Below are 24,176 nucleotides of genomic sequence, written 5' to 3' on the forward strand. Positions count from 1 at the left end.
ATTCTTTCACTGTGTCTGCTACAGGGCGTGTCCCTGGCTTCTCCCTTTCTTCACCTGCAGCGGCATTAACGTCGCCTTCAAGCCGAGGAGGGCCTCGGAGGCCCCTTTAATCCAATCTCCCTTCCCCTCATTTTCCAGAGGGGGAGACGTGCTCACTCCCACACAATAAGTAGCAAAGGCAGGATTTAGTCCTTTGACTCCCACATTGTTTCATAAATGTGGGCCAACCGAGACTTTCCCAAGAGTAAAACCAGCCGTTTCTTCCTTTTTTAAAAAAACAAGTTTCTTCCCAACCATTACCACCTCACACCACACGTCAGTAGCGTTCCACGCCAGTGCTACGGTAGCCGAGTAGGCAAAAGAACAAAGTATCTCAAACATAAAGACTAGCACCATACTGCGCAGGCGCGAGCGCACATCCTACTTTCCCCCCCACCCTAGGTCTTTCCGGGGCCGACTCAAATCTAGAGAAAGGTTGCGGGCCCTTGGAATGAGAGGGTCTGGTATTATTAGCATAGGTCCCTCCCCTCCACCTCGAAATCAGACGCCCTACTGGATGAGAAGATGGGAATGTCCTCTTTCCACTTTGCTAATTGGATACTGAAACCCGAAGGCGGGCTGAGGAGGGCGGCTTTTGAGCGCGTTTTGGTTGCATCAGCTGGTGCCGTAGTGGTGGCCACGTGGCGCAAGCGCAGTGGAGGTGCGTGTCTCTGTGCTGCACGACTAGCATTTATTCTTTTAGCTTCTTGAAGGGCTTCCTCGTTTCCCGGTCTGTTCCCCGTTGCCTCTTCGCGGCCCCCGTAGCTTCGGACGATGTCTCTGGAGGTTGCAGTCGAGCCCACCGGGAAGATGAGTGAGGAAGAGAAGTCGGTAAGCGCCGGGAGTTCCCGACCGGGGGGTGGGGGGTGGTTGGGCAGGACGGCCGAGGACTGCTAGGCGTTGTTTCCTGAGTCCGGAGCCCGTCCCGGGCGAGGAGAGGAGGTCCTGGCGAGAGCCCTCCCCTCCGCGGGTCTTCTGGGGGGCTTCCCATTTGGCGTGAGGGCGGTTGTAGTTCTAAGGCCGGAGAGGACGATCTCGAGCTCCGGGTGTACAGCCAGACCGGCGGAAGGTCGAGTTATTTACATATGAGGTTAAGTGACCGATCCACAGTGATATGATTGATTGGATTTGAATCTACGGTTATCCTGTTCAAGCTGGTACCAGTCGTGCCTGCCAAGTACAGTGTTGGATCAGTCAATAAATATGAAGCACCTACTGTGTGCTAAGACCCCCCAGTCTAATGGGAGAGACAGTATCAGTCAGATACTTAATAAAGGCTTACCTTGTGTAGGCACTGTTTATCAAGGAAAGGTCCAAAAAAGTGCCTATTCCTGCAAGTCAATCTAACGGGGAAGATAACAAAGAGGCTTGCATATAGGTGTATGTAAACTACATACAAGATAACTGGAAATCATAGGGTCGGCTTTAGAATTAAAAGGCAGATTACCGAGGTCATTTTATGATTCAGTGTAATCCTCTAGAAACTTCTCTGAGAACCTGGGTTCAAATTCTGACCCTAACACTTGTAATTTATGATTTTTTTTTTATATTTTCAATAGTATTTTATTTTTCCAAATATATGTGAAAGATAATTTGCAACATTCATTTTTGTAAGATTTTCTGTTCCGCATTTCTCAACACTCTCTCCAAGGCAGCAAGTAATCTGGTATAGGTTAAATATGTGCCATTCTTTTAAACATATTTTCATGTTTGTCACATTGTGAGAGAAAAATCAGACCAGAAGGGGGAAAAAATTAGAAAGAAAGAAACAAAGATGGAAATACTGTGCCTTGATTCACAGTCATCATAGTTCACCGAATTATTGAAAAGAGCCAAGTACATCACTGGTGATCCTCACAGAGTCTTGTTACCATGTACTCTGTACTTTTCATTCTGCTCATTTTACCTGGGATTAATTCAGGTCTCTCTGTCCCATACCTGAAGTATACTTCTTCCTCATATCTATCTTTTGCTTACCCTCAAAGCTCAGTTTAAATACTACCTCCTCTCTGATTCTTCTCATTTGCTAGTTCCTTTCTTTTTCCCCCCAAACTGCCTTGTATATGGTTTTGCTTTATCTCTATACTTATTTTCTTCTCCTAATGTAGAACATAAGCTTCTTTGGACAGGCATCATCTTATTTTTGATTTTATATTTCTAGGGCCCAGTACATAATAGCTATTTAGTAACACTTTTTGATTGCTGGGTACACATTCGTTTAGATCAGTAAATTGTCCTCTGTCCATGCACAGAGTACAAAGATAGAAATGTGACCTCAAACATTTAACACTTACTAGCTTTGAAATTAAGTCTTCCTGACTTCAGGAATGGTACATTTCATTATCTAGCTGCCTGCCCAATTAAGCTTCTTAAAGACATAAGATTTCTGATGATAGGGGAGAACTATCTAGACATTGACTTATGTCAATACAGACAGAAGATGGAGTGTTGAGTTCAGGCTCCACAATCTGGAAAATCCATGGAAATTTTTTTTTTTTTTTTGACTCTTCCTTTGTATGAAAGAGAAGGATTATTATGGCATTAAAAAGATGAAATATGTTGGTGGTATGCAATACTGTGTATATATTTTATTCATTTCTAAGTTTCTAAACTTTTTCATTCCGTCTGCTAGTCTTTGCATATTGTCCACAGTTTCCACAAAACTCCCTCTACGAATTCCACTTTAATTTCTTATGCTGAATATTAAAATGGTGATGGGAAAAGTTGAGAATGAAAGGGATAATTACATTATTCCCATTTTACAGAGAAGGAAGCTGAGGCAAACACGGAAAATAACTTGCCCAGGGTCACAAAATTAGTAAGTATCTGAGGTCAGATTTGAACTTGGGTCTTCCTGACTCCAGGCCTGGAACTGTATCCATTGTGCAATCAGCCTCTCAGTAGGAAGTTAATCAGAGATGACTAGAAGGAATTTCCTTGTCAGGAATACCTCAAACTGAAATGAAGTAATGTGATTTGTAATGAATCCAGTCATTAAAATTTTGTGACGTTGTAGTTCTAGATTTTTTTCAAATAAGAGCGGATTGAGGAATTGATCCAAAGTAAGGGATTAAAGGGATTGTAGCAACAGAAGGACAAAGGGGAAAAGGATTCAAGGGTAGAGCTTAGAAGTTTCTCATTCAGATGGCTAATTTTTAGACTCACACCAGGTTTGTGGACTGTAATCTTCACATCTCAATGAAATTGAAACTAGTGGCTTGCTTAAGCTTGAAAATTCTCAACTGCAGTAGCTAAAGCTGGTGAGTTATCCACACTAAATCTGTATGAGTGTGCGAATCTTCAGGAGAAAGGATCTATCAAAGCTGCTTTTGAAGGCGTAAATCAGTCAGAAATGGAATCTATTAAAGCTTCTTTGCCATTCTGCATTGGCATCAGGTTTATGAGTGGTCACTGCAGTCTCAGTTTGAAATACAATGGGGACACCTACTCTTAGTCAATTGACAAACAAATAAAGGGTTAACACTGAAAGACTGAGATGAAACCAGGGGAGGTGTGATTGATTAGATCAGCAGGAAATAAATCCTATAATTGCTTTTTTATATACCCAGTATTTCATATACTTCATATAAAAGGAAAGAAATGAATATAAAATATTACATACTTGCACCTGAATCCCTTTTACCTAAACAAGATTTGTCTCATACGTACTAGCTGCTTTTTACTTACTACTCAAATTTCTTAAAAAAGTAAGTTGGATGTTTTGCTAATTTTATTTTAGCTGCTTCAAAAAACATTCCCAAATTTTTAGAGGGAAAATAAATTTAAACTGTAGATCCCTAAGCTTTGTTTTTTCTCTTATTCAGTTAGGTGGAGGTGAAGAAAAAAGAAAAGAAGGAGGAAAAAAGAAAACTAAAGAAGGATCTACCGATGGAGGTCGAACAGAGGTAAATTTTTAAAATAGACACTGTATTAGAAGAAATCTTTTTTCTTTTGATATCTAAAGTTATATCTAGGAATTATAATATTCATTATATTTAGGAAATAAAATTTTGCTTAATATAATCATACAAGTTTAAAGGAAACATGGAGAACAGGTTTTTCTAAAAAGAAGAGAATTGAGATTAGAAGCTGTTCATGAAGAGAAAAGGATTGGGATGTCATAGTTAAAGAAACTTATTGCAGACTAGGGTGAACTTATAAAACCTATAAACCTATAAAAAAAAAAAAAAGCTAAAAGCTAAAATGGAGACAACCATAAATTGGATTTGGTTTGCTTAACTATGCTTATTTTTCACAAGGAATGCCTTTTTTTTTTTTCCTAAATGGAAGGTGAAACTAGAGCTAGTGTTAGTGATATCGAAATAAAAAGAAGAGGGTCCTTAAAAATTAAGAAAAGAAAGCAACAGATGAGAACAGGAGGTTTACAGGGAGATATATAAAAGCAGGATTTGTTTTAGACTAAAATGTTGAATTTATATTTGAAATGGAGATTCACAGTTTTGTATGTAGTTCTCATTTCCTGTCCTTTACATATGAAATTTATTTTTTAAAAATTGGGGGGGTAAAATATTGAATAACAAAAATTAAAATTCTAGATAAAAACTTTTAAAAGTGGGGGGGAAGGAAGGGGAGAATGGAGATCAAGAAGAGTTTATGGCCAAAAAGATTAGAAACTGATTTCAGGACATTAATGTAATTTGTGAGCATATATTGAAAAGAAAAGGAGTTTAAAAGGAATCTAGTTTTCTGAATTCTGGAAGTTGAGATAGACCAGAGGTTAGCTTGAAAATGTTTTAGATTCAGGCTGTCCATTCTGGGATTTCTTAAGACCTAGAGTGGACACTATGGGAAAGATAAATTGCTCTGGAATCTAAACATTTGGGTTCAAAAGCCAGCTCTCTGTGACTTAAGAAAGTCACTTAATCTCCACGGTCCTCAGTTTCATCATCTGTATTTAAAGGAAAAAAAAAAAAAAGCAATTGAGATAGATCACCCATCTCTTCGATCCCTTTTAGCTCCAGAACTTATAATCTTCTATCCCTGAGACCTTAGACTCACTGAACAAAGCTCATCTCTGGTTGTTGTGTGACAGGGCATAATTAGCCAACTTCATATCCTTCTTATGATCTGTTTGATGTTGAATGCCTTTGAGCACTATTCCACTTTCTGTTTTAGTCATTCTAGGTGTTTTACTAGCAGCCATTACAAAATTTCCAGTACAATTCAGTTGAGCAAAGGAACCAATTTTTAGCTATATGTTAAAACAGGTTTCACTTGCTTTTTATAAAGAGCTGTCTCTACCAGTTGTATACTGATTAATTTATAATGCCTTATTTTACTTCCTACAACTCTTCCCTACAACAGTCTCCTCCTTTCCTAAGAATATAGAATAGTGTGAACTTTTCTACCTCAAAATAACTAAACATCATCTTCCTTTTTTATCTTTTAACTTACTTTTTTTCCCTGAACAAAGAGCGGGTCCTTTCTGCCAAGACCATTCCTTTTATTTACACTGTTTCCAGCTTGCTTTTTTGATCATCCTTTCTTATATACCTCTTTCTTCATCTTTCTTACCTTCACTTGATAGTGCCATCTCCTCAACCTATTACTGTATCTCTATTCTTTTCACACTCAGAAGAAATTGTCCATAGTCTTTATTGCTTCAAGAACCTTAAGTGAAACCATTCTCTAGAATTAGCAGTCTCTTAATTGATACATCCAGTAGTCTTTTCTCAGTCTTCATCCCTCTGGAACTCTCCATTTCTTTTAATATTGCTGAATACCCCTTTCTCCTAAACTCTCTCTTCCTATAACATTTGTGACAGTTTAGTTCTCCTACATCCTGATTATTCTTTTAAATCTTCTTTCTTGAATCATCATGCATCTTCTGCCCTCAATCTGTGGGTAATCCCCAAGGCTCTGCCATGACTGAAATTCAACAAAAAGGTAGATCAAGGCACATTTTCCCCGAGCAAAATGATATCTTATTAACAGGAGCACTATCTGCCAACAAAAATGCTAATGGCTTGTCTAAATTTCTAGACAAAGACATATTATTGAAATTACAACACATTTTTATTTACATAGAACAAATAACAAAACAGAAGAGGAAATTATACAATTAGCCAGAAACCTGGGGTTAAGGAATATTAAAGCTAGTGCTCGAGCACACACACACACACACACACACACACACACACACACACACAAACACACAAAACTGGCAGAGTAAGTTAGTTGTCAGGGTTGAGGCTAAGATGGGACAAGAACCTCTTTTCTCAAGAATGTCACCAAGATGTCATGGAGCTTCTCAGGAGCTGAAGTTATGATGAGTTTCCTTGGCACAAAGCAGTTCGCAGGTGAAGCACAAGTAATAATTCCCTAAGAGTGAAAATGTTTTATAAGGGCATTGAATCTCTAAAAATAGTTCCAAGTTTTCCTTTCATTAATAATGGCTGTGGGAAAACCTTTGCATGTAACTAGAAGGTAAGAGACTGAACTTTTGAAAACATGAGCTGCTTTATTCAGACAAAAGAAAAAAGTTCCAAGTTTCTTACATGGAATACAGAATATGGTTACAGAATGGAATCAAGTAGAGTGAAATAAAATATAAAACACAGCATCTTTCTTGACTGCCGTTGATCTCATCAATTCTAGTTGTGTTCTGATCTCTTAGATTAGTCACAAAATCTGTATATCCAATCCTATTCTCTCTCTTAAACTCCAGTTTCATATCACCAACTGACTGCCTGCTGGACATTTACACCTTCTCACCTTAAACTAGAAGTCTTAAGCAGAATTTACCTCCCCAAATATGACCCTTTCAACTCACCTCTTTCTTTCAAAGGCACTTAATTTCGCTTCCTCCACTTTTTGCAGCTGTGGAACCCATTAACCTTTATTCTTTCCTAACCTCTGTATCCAATCAGTTGCCAAATTTTGTCAGTTTTGGCTATATTACACAGCTTGTATCTATCTCCTTTTTCTTTGCTTACACAACTGTCTTTGTTGTTTAGCCCTCTCATTCTCTCTTGCCAGGGCTAAAATAGTAATCTCTTACTTGGTCTCCTTGCTTCCAATCTCTACCATAATCAATCTATTCCTCACACCACTACCAAAATCACATTTCTTTTTTTTTCTCTTTTCTTTTCTTTTCTTTTCTTTTTTTTTTTTCTTCTTTTTTTTTATAATAGTTTTTTATTTACAAAATATATGCATGGGTAATTTTACAGCACTGACAATTGCCAAGCCTTTTGTTCCAATTTTTCCCCTCCTTCACCCCACCCCCCTCCCCCAGATGGCAGGTTGACCAATACATGTTACATCTGTTAAAGTATAAATTAAAAAAAATATATGTATACATGTCTAAACAGTTATTTTGCTGTACAAAAGGAATCAAACTTTGAAATAGTGTACAATTAAGGTTCATAGTCATTTCCCAGAGTTCTTTCACTGAGCGTAACTGATTTAGTTCATTATTGCTCTGTTGGAACTGATTAGTTCATCTTATTGTTGAAGATGGCCATATCCATCAGAATTGATCATCATATAGTATTGTTGTTGCAGTATATAATGATCTCCTGGTGCTGTTCATTTCACTCAGCATCAGTTCATGTAAGTCTCTCCAGGCCTTTCTGAAATCATCCTGTTGGTCATTTCTTACAGAACAATAATATTCCATAATATTCATATACCATAACTTCTTCAGCCATTCTCCAATTGATGGGTATCCACTCAGTTCCCAGTTTCTGGCCACTACAAAGAGGGCTGCCACAAACATTCTTGCACATACAGGTCCCTTTCCCTTCTTTAAGATCTCTTTGGGATATAAGCCCAGTAGTAACACTGATGGATCAAAGGGAATGCATAGTTTGATAACTTTTTGAGCATAGTTCCAAATCATTCTCCAGAATGGCTAGATGTATTCACAACTCCACCAACAATGTATCAGTGTCCCTGGTTTTCCACACCCCCTCCAACATTCTGCATTATCTTTCCCTGACATTCTAGCCAGTCTGACAGGTGGGTAGTGGTATCTCAAAGTTGTCTTAATTTGCATTTATCTAATTAATAATGACTTGGAGAATCTTTTCATATGGCTAGAAATAGTTTCAATTTCTTTGTCTGAGAATTGTCTGTTCATATCCTTTGACCATTTATCAATCAGAGAATGGCTTGATTTCTTATAAATTTGAGTCAGTTCTCTATGTGTTTTGGAAATGAGGCCTTTATCAGAACCTTTGAGTATAAAAATGCAAAGTCACATTTCTAAGATACATCTCTGACTGCATTACTTCTCTGTTTCCAAAGTTTAGTGGCCCCCTGTTGTTTCTAGGATCAGATCCAAAACCCCTGGTTGTCCTATAAAAGCCCTTCTGACTTCAGATTTCTTTTAAATTACTTCTGCTCACATAGTCTATCTTCTAACCAGACTGGTTTATTAACACCGCCCCCCTCCACATGATGATTTATTTCCCACCTCTTTTGCCCTAAAATTCCTTCCCTCTCTCTTCATTTTCACCTTTTGGTATCCCCTAAATTCCTTCTAAGACTTAAGTAAAGAATGTCAGCCATTCTTTTTTTTCCCCCTGATGTCCCTCTTCCCCCATTAGTTTTTATTGCTCTCCTCCTCTCTAAATTACTCTGTATATATTTTGTCCTGAATTACCTATGTAAATGTTGAATCTCCTTAATAGAAAGTAGATTCAATAAGAACAAGAACTGTTTAATATTTTTACTCAGTATTCCTAAACTTAGCACAGTAAGTTGCATAATAAGTGAGTGTATTAGTATTTTTTGAATTAGAGAAACCATTTGTTTCCTATAAATACATGATTTAAGTATAGGGGGGAAAAAAGCTGAAGTAAGTTATTGATAATTAAAACCATTTTTAGTCCCATATTAAAGATGTATAAACATTTGGGGCTTCTCAAAGAACATAACCAAAATGATTTTTTTTTTTGTCCAGCAGGTGATAAGGTTTTTGGTGTGTGTGGTTTTTTTTTTAATTTGTATTTTGGCCACAACAGCTTCTGAATCCCACCTGCTATGGTCACAGTTGATTAGTATCCACATTGATTAAATAATGCATCCTTAAAGTATTGATAGGATAATAAACTAGCTATTCAAATCCTGGGAAAGAAACAGTTATATTATGCCACATACATGTGGATGTGTGTATACAACTTCCCCTCCAGCTTGTATTTTCACAGAAAAATGTATTGTGGCCAGAAAAGCCCACAAAATGCAGGACAATTTTAGAAAAAATTTTGGAAATCTAACTCTTGAAAACAAACAAACAAAAAAAAAAATAGAACTCAAACAACTTCATCTTATTCTTGAACAAAATTCATGGTTTATCCACATCAAGAATGCTAACTGTAATAGAACCAGAAATGTTTTGATGAGGGGAGAATCAAATTATTAAGTACTGAGGGGGTCTCATAAAAGTAGTGACTAAATGAAATCTATGAAGTCATAATTCATTCAGCTTTGGTCCTAAATTCAAGATTTCATGATTGCAATAAGGGGTAATTGAATAGTGAAAATTCAGGAAAATAATCTTAAGTTAAAGGAAGATGAGAATTTTTAAAATTAGAGACAACTTATCTCTAAAAACAGTGTATGAATGGGCAGTGACTTACAGGGAGGTGAAACTGCAGGCCACATTTGGGAAGCAATTAGTGCATCCCATTTTGGCTGGAAGAGTGTGAAAGAGAGTCATGGAAAGAAATAATTGGAGCTTTGTTTTTGATGCGGGGAGTCATATTATCAGACTGTGCCTTAGCAGCTACATAAATTTTGAGAAATTATGGATCCTTTCAATATTTCCAAGAATCTATGTTCTTCTTTACCTCTGCAACAGACATTGGCATGTAAACAGTAATCATCCTCATGGTGTTCTTTTTATTTGTGCTCATCTGTACTGCAAAGTGAAATAACCAAGTATTTCATTAAGTGATTTTTTTCTGGAAGTGGGTGGGGAGGGTGGGAAGGGCAGGGAGTAGGTAATGAATCTAGCTCCTTCATTTGCTTTTCTAAGGAGAATTTTGTGATTGGCTCTAAATTCTACTTTCATTTATACTGATAATATCAGTATGATAGTAATTCAGTTTTTCTAGGAATGTGTCTTTTCATTTGGTTGGACAAGAAGCCAAAACCTTACAAGATTGAAAATTTGCTTGTATTTTTATCTATTTCATGAGATCTCATGGCCAAAGAATTAAAATATGCTTTGTGCTTTATAAGGCCAGTGTTCAGTCCTCAGACACATTCTATCATTTAGTCTTTCCTTATCCCATTTGGTAGGGCTTGTACTTATAACTTCCAAGAACACATGATCACCTGTATATCTCAGTGAGTCAATGGACTAGGAGTTTTGAGGATACTTTTTTTTTTTTGGTCCAAAAAACGTTTTCTCAAGAACCAACTTTTTAATTTGTTTAGATTTTAAATATTTTATATAGCATTGTTGAATATATGTAAGTATCAGTGGGCATATTTAAATAATCCATAATCATAGCTAATGTCTTTAAAAGCCATTTGGAAATAAAAGTTTTAGGGAAATTGTAACAATTCTCCAATCAATTACACAGCAGTTATTCACATTATATGTAATTACAGTTGCTTGCTGAAAGTGTACATTGTTTTAGATGAATGGCAGTACATAAAATCATTGTAATTTAGGTGAAGTCAGTAGCTTGAATGTTTCTGCTGCCTGATTATTTGAATTGTGGCACATGCTCATAATAACAGTTTACTTTGGCAACTGATGAAAGTCGTTTCTTAAGCCTTTTTTTTTTTTTTTCCCTTTTTGAGCTTCTGAGATGCTTTATCCAAAATATATTTGGCAAGTATTTTGGCAGAAAGAGGAAGTCTTAAGAAGATGAATTTGAGGTAGAGATGAAAATGGTGGAGGAAATGAGCTGAAGTTGTCAAAATTCTAGTAAAGTAAACATTGAGCTTCACCAGCAGTTTGCCACAGCCATTTTTCAAATAAGCTACTAGTAAGAATGAGAAAGGAGTAGAGAATTCATTTGCAATAAGAAGCAAAGGCAAGCACTGACTAGAATTTTGCACTGACTAGAACTGAATGTACAGTGTTATATTTGCCAAGTAAATGTGATAGAAAACCACAAATTAATATTTTCTCTGTTGTATTTATTTGTTGTTTTTATTTTATTTATTTTGTTAGACATTTCTCAATTATGTTTTATTCTGATTTGGCTTGCTGGCCATGAATTTGATGCCTCTGCCCTTGAGGGTAGCTACAGTGGAAGCTATAGAAAGAAGAATAGCTCCTGGGGGAAAAATAAAACAAAAGAATCAACAATGAAGCACATGGCCTTAGGGGTCCATCTAGGTAACAGATCCTGATACAGGGAGGCAAATGAAAAAGGAAAAGGGATCCATAAGTACAAAAATAGATGCATTGAATCTTTTCAAGGTTGCTCCAAATTAGAAACTAATAACGTCCTTTATGAGAACTGGCTAAACAAATTATGATCTGAATGTAGTAAAATGTTTTTTGTCATAAGAATGAGGAAATAGCCAATTTCAGAGGAGTCTGAAAGGACCCTAGCAGAACTAGGAGAATAATCTTTAAAATTATAACAATATAGAAAAAAAAATTTAGAAGTCTTTACAGATTGTCACTTATTAGTCACAAGTCAAAAAGAATGAAAATGATACACGACACTCACTTCCTAACAGAAAGGTGATGAATTTAAAATACAGAGACATAGGTTTTCGTCTGGGACCAATGTGAGAATTTGTTTTGGTTAGACTATGCGTTTGTGTTTTGAGGGCTTGGTATTATCATGATGTTTTTTGCTCAGTGGCAGAGTAGTATGAGGATTGGATAAATCAAAGGGAAAAAAATGGTTGAAAAAGAATTATAATTAGCAGTGTCAGTAAAGATATCACATTTTGAGAAATTGCATCAAAAACAAGGTCACTCAATACTTTACTATTATTATTATTTTTGTTATAGATATCTATGCATGCTAGATTATATTATCTTATGTTTAAGTTTTTTATGTGTTAATAACTTGTAATTTAAAAAAAAATCAAAGCTTTAAGCTCTGTAGAACAGATGACTTCTGAATAGTTGAGTTACTTTAGCTGCTCTTTGCAGCTTTTTTTTTGTTTGTTTTGTTTTTTCAGTTTATCTTCCTCATACAGTACATGACACCATATGTGATGACTATGATATTGTTGGAAAGAAGTTGTTTGAAGTAGCTTCAAATCCTTTTTTGTCTTCAATTTTATGTGAATATCATAATGAATACAATGTCTTTCTTCTGGTCAGGCATCTACTTGTTGGTCAGTCAATAGTGATGTAATAATATTTAAAACACAAACAGAAATCAGATGTTTGTAAACCATTCAAAACTGTTACAGTCATTCTAGAAACAAAAGGAAATCTTTTAGTGCGATAATTTTTTTCCCCACTGGCTACCAATAATCAAGTGCCATTGTACTTATTCTCTGAACATTTATCAGTGTGATCTTTCTAAAGCTCAAGTCTGACTGTGTCCTCCTCCCTAACCTTCAGATGGTTTCCCATCAACTGTAAGGTCAAATATACAATTCTCTAGCTTTTGAATGCCATTGCATTTCCCCCAACCTCCCTGCACACACTTTTTAATTCTTATCTCCTCCTTTTCTCAGCATTTTCACTTTCAGCATCTCATTCCTGAAATTTTCTCCCTCTTTCTCTTTGTCTCCTGGCTTCTTTCAAGTAAAGTACCTGGCATATGAGATGCTTAATATATGATTGATCAGGTTATCAGGCCTCATGTAGAATATTATGCTCAGTTGTATGTATAAATGAATGAATGATGAGCATTTATTATTGATCATATTAAGGCAAAAATATTAAAGAGGCAATCTAATCCATCTCAAAATCTTCTATCCCCCCTTTCAGATGAGAATATCTTAAATGTTACTTTATAAGAATAGCCTGTTTGCACCAACTCAATTGCTACCTTTTTCATATCAAAATAAAATAAAATTTTTAAATTAAGGATGATGGTTTATATAAAGAAAGCATGCTTTCCTTTCCTTTATTTTACTCATTTTCTTTGTCTTTCAGTTGAATCCTTGGCCCGAATATATCAACAAACGTCTTGAGATGTACAATAAACTGAAAGCAGAAAATGATGCCATTATGTTAGAGAAAGCTTCAAAAAATAGTCAGCCAATTAAAGTCACCTTACCTGATGGTAAACAAGTTGATGCTGAATCCTGGAAGACTACTCCATATCAAGTGGCTTGTGGAATTAGGTATGAAACATACTTATTTGATTTTCTACTCTTTTATAATCAAATTAAGTTGTCTAATGTAGTTTTATATTTTCTTCTATCATACTAGTTATTCATACTACATAATACATACTATTCATACTACAAAAGATAAAATAATTCATTAGGGTTTAAGTAAATCTATAGTTTTGTGGATTTAAAAGTAAATATACTTTGAAAAAAATTTTCTAATTTCAGCTCCTTTAATTTTGATCAGAAATAATTGTCCTATATTCAGAAACTTATCTATCATCTTGTTGAATGTAAAAAGAACCATAATTGGAAATAGAAAGGAACACCCAGGTATTTATAAGTAAGATATCCTTATGACCTTAAAGACTTGGCCACACTTAAAGAGTCCATAAATCTATTAGGTTTTTTCATACACACACACACACACACACACACACACACACACACACACACACACACCTGATATTTCAGGTATCTATAAACAGAATTTTTGTTACATGCCTATTTTGGAATATTGCATGAAAGTACAGGGATAGAGGAGAACAGGAGAAAACTGTTAGATAAAGAAATTTCTCTTATAAGAGGAAGGTGCAGAATTTTATAACTGGAAGAGTCAATTATGCTGTAGTACTTGTTTTTAAAAACATGAAGTTATTCTAAAATTTCCTCTTTCTTCCTGATTATTCAGCTACATTGAAAGCTCCCAAGAGTAGTTTATTTACTTGCTGTGTCTTGGAAATAGTGCTTAATAAACTATTGATTTGATTTGATTTGATTAGAAAAAAGTTTAGAATAAGGTCATTCATGGTCAGGTCCTTGAAACTGTAGCTAAAGCCATATACAAAAAACAATGTATAATTTATCTTTCAAATATTCTTTATTAGTGTAATGAAATACTTTGTTACCTTCAAGTTGTTGAGACTAATGAAGCATCTTTTTTACATTGTATAATTATTGACACAGGCCAGACTAGAGTTAAAACAGGTTTTTATGAGCTTTGTTTCACTTAATAGAGAAAATAATGGATCTATCTCATTGTCTTTTGAAAACAAAATATCTTTCCAAATTTCCTTAATAACAAAGTATTATGAACAATTTTTATTGTTTACCATAACTGTGTTGGTATAAGCTATGGGAATATTGTTTATTATACCTTCAAAAAGCATGTTCCTGTCCATAGTTAAAATAATATTCTTACAGTTATTTGCAAAGTTGCTTTTAATATATTATCTGTTTTAGGAGAATAAATGCATGGTTTTAAAAGTCACAGAAAGTTATTTAAGCTTAAGAAACTTATTATTGAGGCCTGAGTTGTTCAAAATTAATTTTCTTTATGGTAAGATAATTGTATGTACTAATAGCTTAATCAAATACTTCCCACACACACACACACATATTTTTGTGAAAAACTGATTTTTCAGGTTAAATGAGAAATTTTATTCCATAGTTAATTAGGAACTTTAGGATTTTAGATTTGGCAAGACCTGAAATTCATCCATTATTTTTTTATTATCCTTTGTACTTTTGGGGGCTTTTCCCTTTTTATTTCTTTGATTTTCATTACTATGATTCTAGGTTCTCTAGTTTTCTTTACAATTCCATGAAAAATTAAGTATTTGAACTAAAAAGAATCTGTCCTGCAGGTTGATATTTCACATAAATTAAAATTATCACCATGATCATCATCATCATTATTATTATTTTTTTTTTTAGTCAAGGACTAGCTGATAACACAGTAATTGCCAAAGTAAATAAAGTTGTTTGGGATCTAGACGCGCCCTCCTGGAGGGAAGACTGTACCTTGGAGCTTCTTAAGTTTGAGGATGAAGAAGCTCAAGCAGTAAGTTTTTAGTCATTGATGATTTTGAATTACTGTTTATTTTCTTTTCCCCCAGTTATTTAAAATTCTTCCCCAAGCAGAGTAGTATAAATGAGTAGCTAGAACTCACAAACTAATTTCAAATTTTTTTGTGTTGAATTTAACACTAAAATGACTTTACTTTCAAATTTATATTTGTATTTTGTTCTTAGATTAAAGGAGAGAAAAGCAAAGACAGACAGGGCACACATGCCCTTTCATTAAAAAATTAAGATGTGGAATTAAGTTCTTTTTCATTATCACAAAATTTGTTGGGGGAGAGAGGTGAGCTAGATAATTTTTTTTTACATAATTAGTCATAAACTTATGCAAAGTGAAATAAGCAAAGCCAGGAAAACAATATACAAAATGATGACAACAATGAAATTAGAAAGTGCAATAATTACAAAATGATTGAAACTAAAAATTCTAACCCCACAGAAGAGAGATGAGAAGATAATCTCCCACTGCTGTTTTGCAGATGATGGAGTCCACAAGGAATGTTAAATAACATTAGATTAATGCATTTTTTTCACTCATCTTTTAAAGGAAAAAAAAGTTCTATTATAAAAGATGACACTCTGGGACATTGGGAAGGTTATGGGATATATGGAGAAATCTGGAGAAATCCATGATATAGAAGGATATCAATTAAATCTATTTTAAAAGTGATTAATCAGTATAATATGCTGAGTAAAAATCAAATCATCAAATTTCCTTATTTGGATTTGTGATAAGCACATTTTTTGCTCAGTTACATTTTCTTTCAAGGGGAAAGTATAAATATCTTAGTAGTAAAAATCAGCTTTTAGTTTATTGAACTATAAATTAAAATTTTTTTCCTAAATAACTTTCATTATATCATACTGTTTTTAAAGAAAGGATGTATTCCCTGCCTTTTTTCTCAGGATTCTCTTATTTCATAAAGACAATTTAAAAAACAATAATTTTTTATCATAATTACAAATGTAAATTTTAAAGTAAATACCCTTTAAACAAGTAGTAAGATCAAATACAGCATAAATCTTAAAATCTGGAGACTGCTTATATCATAATTGGAATTATGCCATACATTTTAATTGTTGAGATTTGCTAATAGCTGTTGTTGTTGGCCCTTCTTTCTCGAAGAGGACCATGGTATCGGGGAGGTGATGCCATGACATGCAAATGAATTGGATTTAAGTGAGAAAGAGCTGTGCAAGGCCTTTCCTCTCCAGAGCCATCATCTGGGACTAGTGACCAGATATAGATGAAGAGGGGGCTAGAGATGGCCTTGGAGATAATGGGAGACTTTGGCCTTTTTAAACTAAGCACTGCAAGAACATTGTGTCACTTCGTCAATCCATTTGTGTGCTTTTAAAGCTCTGCTCTGTATTGTTAGTATCATTTCCCTTTTATATAGTTGTAGGCTATGTATATGCTGCTTCTAGTTCCTATTTCAATTTTCTTTACTTCATATCTTTACATTAGTTTACTGTATTCTTCAAATTTGTCAGTTTTTGTGGCACTATAGTAGTTCATTGTTTCATTCTCCAAGCATTAGATTAATTTTTACTGCTATATATTAAGATTAAAATTGTGATCAACATTTTTGAAAAATAGATTCTTTTTTCCCCCCATATATGCCATAGTAAGGGTTGTTGAGCCTTATGACCCAATTAGTTCATGAAACTTGTTTCTTGTAAGATTGCTCTTCAAAAACTCACAGTATTTTAAAAATTCATCAAAAATAGCAGTAAAATAGAGTAAGACAATAAAACTTAAATGACTTCCTCAGAGTATCTTTAAAACAAGTTATTGTAAAATTTCTAATCAGGACACATTCAAAGGTTTAAACTATAAAGGTTTGCTGAAATAAAAGACATTGCCTATAATGGATAGATAATTGCTTTTATAATGCACAGTTTTAATACCCAGCTTAACTTTTAGTTACTATTTTATAACAATGCACAGCAAATTAACATTTGTGGCATTGAACTGTTTTTACATAGAATGCACTAATTAATTAATTACAAATTTTAAAAAATGAGAATGTAACCATTGAAAATAAATCAAATATAAGTTATTCTTTTCTTGCTAAAGTTATCTAAATTAAGACAATATAAAAAAATTCTAATGACTGTTTTTAAATAGAAAAGTTGCTTTTGGAATCATGCTTTTTATCTTTTAAACAATGTCTTCTCATTCTGTGCAATTTTTGTCCATGGCTAAGCTCTTTTGTTCACTTTACCAAAGGTAATAGGCTGGAACCTATTTAAAACAACATAATTGCTTTGGTTGAACTATAGTTTTGATAACATGAATTGTATGATTTTTGAAGCCCAGAATTCTAGGTAGCCTAGTATAAACTAGCATTGTAAAATCATTTATGGGAATGTATTTCTTCCTATATTTTTCTTCTGATAATACATATCTATCTGTCTATGATAAAGAATCTAAGTACCTTGATAATGGGTCCATAAAATCACATACTTTGTTATATGTTATCTTAAACTTTAAAACTTCAAAAATTAGGAATAAAATGTATATTTAAAAAGCCAATAAATGTGCTGGAATTCTGTTATGCTGTAAGAAATGATGAAGGGAAAGGCTTCAGAAAAACCTAGGAAACCTTATATGAACTGATTAAAAGTGAAGTAAACAGAACCAGGAGAGCAGTCTACAGAGTAATAGCAATATTGTTAAAATATTTAACTGTGGAAAGACTTAATAACTCTGATGAATGCAATGATCCACCATAACTCTTATTGTTACTATGTACAGTGTTCTCTTGGCTCTACTCACTTCATTTAGTATCAGTTCTTGTAAATCTCTCCAGGCCTTTCTGAAATCATCCTGTTGATCATTTCTTATAGAACAATAATATTCCATAACATTCATATACCACAGCTTATTCAGCCATTCTTCAACTGATGAGCATCCGCTCAGTTTCCAGTTCCTTACTGCTACAAAAAGGGCTGCTACAAATCCAATAAGCAATTAAAATTTTTATAAATTGAATGTTTTTAGATGTACTGGGAAAGTTTACTTAGAAACATCTTATACTGAATTTTCTTTATACATGAAAGATCCTCTTAAGTTTTCCTCTACTTAAGAATCTTTCTGTATTTGGATTAGTTTAAAACAAGTTAATTACTATATTTTAAAATTATGTTTATAGTACCCAATTTCTTTCTTTGTTTTGTAGTCTGTATTTTAATAATAATCTCTGAGACTCATATGACCGTATTTATCTTTAATTGCAAAATTGCAGGTATACTGGCACTCCAGTGCTCATATAATGGGTGAAGCTATGGAGAGAGTCTATGGTGGATGCTTGTGCTATGGTCCACCAATAGAAAATGGCTTTTATTATGACATGTACCTTGAAAATGGGTGAGTTCAATCAAGTTCTGATTGTCTGGATACATAAATTTGAAGACTTCATAACATGAGTCATAATTAAAATAATTAGGTTGGGGTTTTTTTCCCCCTTAAGTTTTGCTTATAGAATAATTTTGGTTATTCCTGAGTTAACACTTAATAGTTTCATATTTCAATTTGTACATTATTCTCTGCAGGTAAGGCAGAGACCTTATGTGTGGAGGAGGGGAAATAATAACTCACATGTATCACTAGTATTTTTAAATTGGCAAAGTGCTTTCTTCACAATGGCTTTGTCATATAATCAGTGCAGACATAATTAGATTTTATAAATAAGGAAACTGAGGTTCATAGAGTTCAAGTGAATTCTTTATACTTCCCTGCCCAAAAATGACAGTTACAATGCAAACCTACTTCTGACTTCAAGTTCAGGAGTATACTTTGCTTCCTCTGAAGCTGTTCTCTTTTCCACTTCCTAGTTAAGGTTCTTCTTACAAGTAAGAATTGTGTTTGATGTGAAATATAAAAACTTCTTATTAAAAAGTGTAAACTCTCCAGTGCATTATATATGTATATATGTGTCATATATAGACATTGTATATGTATATAGTGTATATACAGGCACTATATATGCACGTTCATATGTAGGGAAGGGGCAGCTAGATCGTACAAAAGTAAGAATACTGCATCTGGAACCAGGACGTCCTGTGTGACCCTGTGCAACTTAACTTAACTTGATTTCCCTCAGTTTTCTCATCTATAAAGTGATCTGGAGAAAGAAATACCAGTCACTCCAGTATCTTTGCCAAGAAAACCCAAATAGGGTCACAAAGAGTCAGATGCCATTGAAATGATTGAACAACAATCTTTTTGTATATATGTGTGTACATATTCATATATACAGTATGTGTATTTGCATATATACATGTATGTATACATGCTGATTTTCCTGATGAAACCCCAAAATTTTTTTGTTGTTTTTTTAAAATGTATATTTGCACTCTTCTGTTGTCATTGAAATGAAGACAAATTTATCTTTTTTTCCTTTCACCTCCCATTCCCTACCCAGAGGCGTGTCTAGTAATGATTTCTCTGCTTTGGAGGCTTTGTGTAAGAAAATCATTAAAGAGAAACAGTTATTTGAAAGATTGGAAGTTAAGAAAGAAACTTTGCTTGAAATGTTTAAGGTAAGTTTCACTTAGTTCAGAAAGACATGTCTGAAGAGGTATCACTGTTTAATTTAGCAACATTACATCACATTTATCTTCATTTAGTATTAGGAGTTGTCTATCTGATGTTTAGTGTGCTAAGTTAAATATTGTTAATGAAACTCCTTGGATATTTTGATAATGTGAACTTTTATACATTAGACATTTCTATACTGAATGTGACTGGGTTATTCTTGAATTATGATATTCAAGTTTTTTTAATTTTTATTAATGTAATAGTGGCATAATGAGCTTTTATTTATTTTCTGAGGCTGGGGTTAAGTGACTTACCCAGGGTCACACAGCCAGGAAGGGTTAAGTGTCTGAGACCAGACCTGAACTCAGGTCCTCCTGAAGAAACAATGATGCAAAGATATGACAAGGTAACAGAAAGTAAATACAAGTTAATATCAGGAAGGAGAGCGCACTCTCATCCTGGAGATAATGGGAGAGACTTTAAACAGTAGCTGACATTTGATCTAAGCTCTGAAAGAGGATGAGGATTCTGAAAGCCAGAGATAAGAAAGGAAGCATTCCAGGAGTGGGGACAATTTGCAGAAATAATGTGTCATGCAGAGCTGAAAATTTAAGTGTCATATTCATTTCTTTTTTTTTTTTTTTTTCCTCTTAAGGCTGGGGTTAAGTGACTTGCCCAGGGTCACACAGCTAGGCAGTATTAAGTGTCTGAGACCAGATTTGAACTCGGGTCTTCCTGAATTCAGGGCTGGTACTCTATCCACTGGGCCACCTAGCTGCCCCTGTCATTCATTTCTATTTTTCTGTCTTTTTAGTACAATAAATTCAAATGTCGGATCTTGAATGAAAAAGTGAATACTCCAACTACTACAGTCTATAGGTGAGCTATTACAGTGTCTTATAATAATAGCATAATAAGAATTCATAGAGTAATGAAGTCCATCCATTTAAAGTTTTGTATAAATTGCTTTCATTTCTTTTAGGTGTGGTCCCTTAATAGATCTGTGCAGAGGTCCTCATGTAAGACATACTGGCAAGATTAAGACTTTGAAAATTCATAAAGTAAGTCTGTATAACCTCAAAATGCCTATTTAAAAATATTTTTTATCTAGAAGGCATTCCTAATCTTACTGTAGAAACTAAATATCTTACCAAGAACTCCACTGACTCACTGATGAATGGAGGAAAGATTTATTTTACATTGTTCAAACATGGGTGCCTAGGTTAGTAGACACACCTTAAAACTTCAAAGGTAGCATTTTATTTCCAATCCTGAAGCACCAGTCCCTCCTCTGATTCTCCTTCAGTTGGATATACAGAAGTTATAGGACTTGATTCTCTATTCTTCATTACATAGTTAGTTCCTGCCCCCATGTAGCTTACATATTTTTTGAGGGGAAGATAACCTCTACCCTTGATTATTCTTTGATGTCCTTGTGGGTTTCAGTTTTCTAATTTAAATTTCATTTCTTTTACTTAATTTTCATAACTGGAAATCAAATAAATGCCCATATGTTTCTCACTACATTTCAGTATTCTTAGAACTCTTATTATGTTTTTTCTTACTGTCTTCCCTCTTGTGTTTAATTCATGTTTGTTTATATTTTTATGCATATTATTATCTTTTGTGTGTTGTGTTTTTCTCTCATTTAAACTTTATTTCTACAGAATAATCATTTGAAACTCTTTTATAACTTTTTATCCCAAGTGATCTCAAAGAAATATGTAGAAATTCTTAGAAAATTCTTAAATCAGATTTTCTCAGTTTGCTCTAATGCAAACATTAAAATCATGCTAACTATTTCTGTTTCATAACTTTCAAACCTTATGAAAAGTTAGCTGTTTTTGTGTTTAGACAATAAATAAAAGACAGACAGCACCCTATTAGAAAGTATGTCTATGATTTCATGACTGCACAAAAATTTTGATTTATTTACTACAATAGTGTAATCTGACTTTTAAGTAATGGCTAATATTCATATTCAAATTCTCTATTGAATGAAATACCATTAGTAATATGCTATTATTTAAATACCATATGGATTAACTGCTATGAAAATAAGATTTGAATTATATGACAGCTATATGTGTAATAATGCCAGCTATTTTCCCTCTAATTTAACTTAATGATTGTATGTGAGGTAAGGTTATAGTAACAATATTCAGCATGTAAGTAGATTTTTAAACAAAAGCTATTTTTTTAGGTGGATGAGAAGTTGGGTACTAGGTAGTGTGGTAGAAAAGCAATGGTCACGATGGAGCTGGATGAATGTCCTACTTCCCCTGTTAATGTTTTCTTCTAGTTTTGTTAGACCAAAGATGATCAGAATCATTTATTAGACAGATGACAAATAATAATCCTCTGATAGCTGTTTCCTGTTCAGTGAAGTGAATGATGTACATGAGAGCTTATAATGACTGCAGTGACTATAAAGTGTTGACAAATAGGCAGGCTAATTTCATCCCAGCAGACATTTGTTAACTGGTTATTATATCATTAATTCTTATTTGTAGAATTCATCTACATATTGGGAAGGCAAAGCTGATATGGAAACTCTTCAAAGAATTTATGGCATTTCATTCCCAGACCCTAAAATGTTGAAAGAATGGGAGAAATTCCAAGAGGAGGCAAAAAATAGAGATCACAGAAAAATTGGCCGGGTAAGTTAAATATCTAATAACTTCAATTTCTAAGAAATGCCAATCCATTGAAACTGTGCTGATAATCCAAATAGAACTGAAATAATAAATGATGGAGAATGGATGGCACCTTTTCTCTTTGTTTTATTATGTACACAAGTAGATGTCTCAGTGGCTGAGTAATGCCAGAGATTTGTACCCCAAACTATTTCAGTAAAGGAAATTAAAGTAGGATTCCCAAACCTTTTCTTCTTTGGCACCATGAGAATTCCTGAATGAATTCTTGGGCTTAGAGCATTCTAGGCAGATGGAATCAGACAGACTTCTATCATAACAGTAGATAAAGGTCACTATTGTATGCCTCTTGAAGTCCTCCTTAGACATATAAGATAAAAAGAGTTTGAATGAAACAACACTCAGGACTCTTTCCTAAACCCATAGTAAACTACTGATATGATTAAATGTTGGTTATATCGAGTTAATAATTAATTGAGCTAAAAAACTGAGTCTCTTCTAACCAGATCTAAGGTGGTATTACTATTGAAAGAATTGTTAACAGATACTTAAGTGATAAGCAGCCTTATATAGTGGATGGTGTGTTAGTGATGGAGATGGGAAGGTCTGGAGCTAACTGTATGGCTATGAACAAGTCATTGAATTTCTCTGTGCATCAGGCAACTGTCTAAAACTACAGGTTATAGGTGAAATTCATTTTGTCTCAATAAAAGATGTTCTTACCCTCATGAAGTCACAAGTCTTTCATGCATTCTGCAAATACTGGTTGTCCTCCGGGCTGGGATACCCAACTGGTCAGTAAAGAAACTTGATTGATTGATTGGATCACAGGTGGGATCTGCTGCCATCTCACCTTGCTTACCAAAAATCCCTGCTGCCTTTGGGGCCATGACCTCCTAATTGTAGGTTTGGGACATTTAAAATAGGGAGCCATGAACTCTGAGACATGGAAGTTGAAGCAACTCCTTTGTCTCTTTTATTGTGGTTTGTAGGTGGCCATCCCCACCTCCTGACCAAGGACTTCATTGTTAGCTCTTCATATCCCTTGAGTACCAGCATTCTTTTAAGGGGAGTAAGAAACAATTCTATCTCATGAAAAGGTTAGGTATCCCTATTCTGGGGAGTAGAATAGGAGAGAGACCAGAAGGGATTTTGTGTGCATTTTCTTTTGTTAAAAAGCAGCTTTAAAAAAAAAAAATCAATGAATATGCTTTGAGGGACTTCATTTGCTTCCCAAGAAGTTAATTTGGCCTTCAGCTAAAGTTTTGATATATGGGCATATGGAAAGTCATTAGTATGGAACCAGGACAATTACTATTTGACTGCTCACCTGGACTTCACTGTTGTCTCCAGAAACTCATCTTCTTACAAAATCATATCAGCTCTGAAATTGACTTCCTCACTACTCTCACTCCTGATTGAAGAGAATGGAAGATACACATGAAAGAACTCCTCCTACGTTCTCTGAGGAGGGGCTCGGGAAAGATCGTCATATGGCCTTGGCCAACCCTTCACTATCACCACCTACTACCCCTCTGCTGTTTAGCTTATTATTAGACTTTAAGGGTAGTAGACAGTGACTTTTGCTTTTCTTTGCAGCTCCAGCTGAGCACAATATTTGTCACATCATAAGTATTTAATGTTTATTGATTGGCTTAGATAATATACAGGATTTGGAGGCAGGAAGGTCTGCATTAAGATACTGCCTTTGAGATACTGTCTCTGACCCTAGCTATGACCATGGATATGTCTGTCTTCTCATTAGTATTTGAGATAATAAAATCTTAAAATAACAACTTATAAAATGATAACTTGTAAAATTGTTGTGAGGCTTAGAT

At 34.4% G+C, this 24,176-nt stretch overlaps 1 protein-coding gene across 1 annotated transcript in view; it reads left to right on the forward strand.

Annotated features, from left to right (window-relative positions):
* The first annotated feature begins 526 nt into the window (after window positions 1-526).
* TARS1 (threonyl-tRNA synthetase 1) overlaps window positions 527-24,176 on the forward strand; it is a 36,243-nt gene continuing 12,593 nt past the window's right edge. Inside the window, exons 1-9 of the mRNA XM_074279495.1 lie at window positions 527-870; window positions 3,864-3,944; window positions 13,097-13,287; window positions 14,992-15,118; window positions 18,390-18,511; window positions 19,569-19,686; window positions 20,499-20,563; window positions 20,667-20,745; window positions 22,198-22,344. Of these exons, the coding sequence (XP_074135596.1) occupies window positions 814-870; window positions 3,864-3,944; window positions 13,097-13,287; window positions 14,992-15,118; window positions 18,390-18,511; window positions 19,569-19,686; window positions 20,499-20,563; window positions 20,667-20,745; window positions 22,198-22,344 (987 nt within the window). The 5' untranslated portion in view covers window positions 527-813. The remainder of the gene's footprint in view (window positions 871-3,863; window positions 3,945-13,096; window positions 13,288-14,991; window positions 15,119-18,389; window positions 18,512-19,568; window positions 19,687-20,498; window positions 20,564-20,666; window positions 20,746-22,197; window positions 22,345-24,176) is intronic.

Source organism: Sminthopsis crassicaudata, chromosome 1, assembly GCF_048593235.1.
Source record: "Sminthopsis crassicaudata isolate SCR6 chromosome 1, ASM4859323v1, whole genome shotgun sequence".
Classification (NCBI taxonomy): domain Eukaryota; kingdom Metazoa; phylum Chordata; class Mammalia; order Dasyuromorphia; family Dasyuridae; genus Sminthopsis; species Sminthopsis crassicaudata.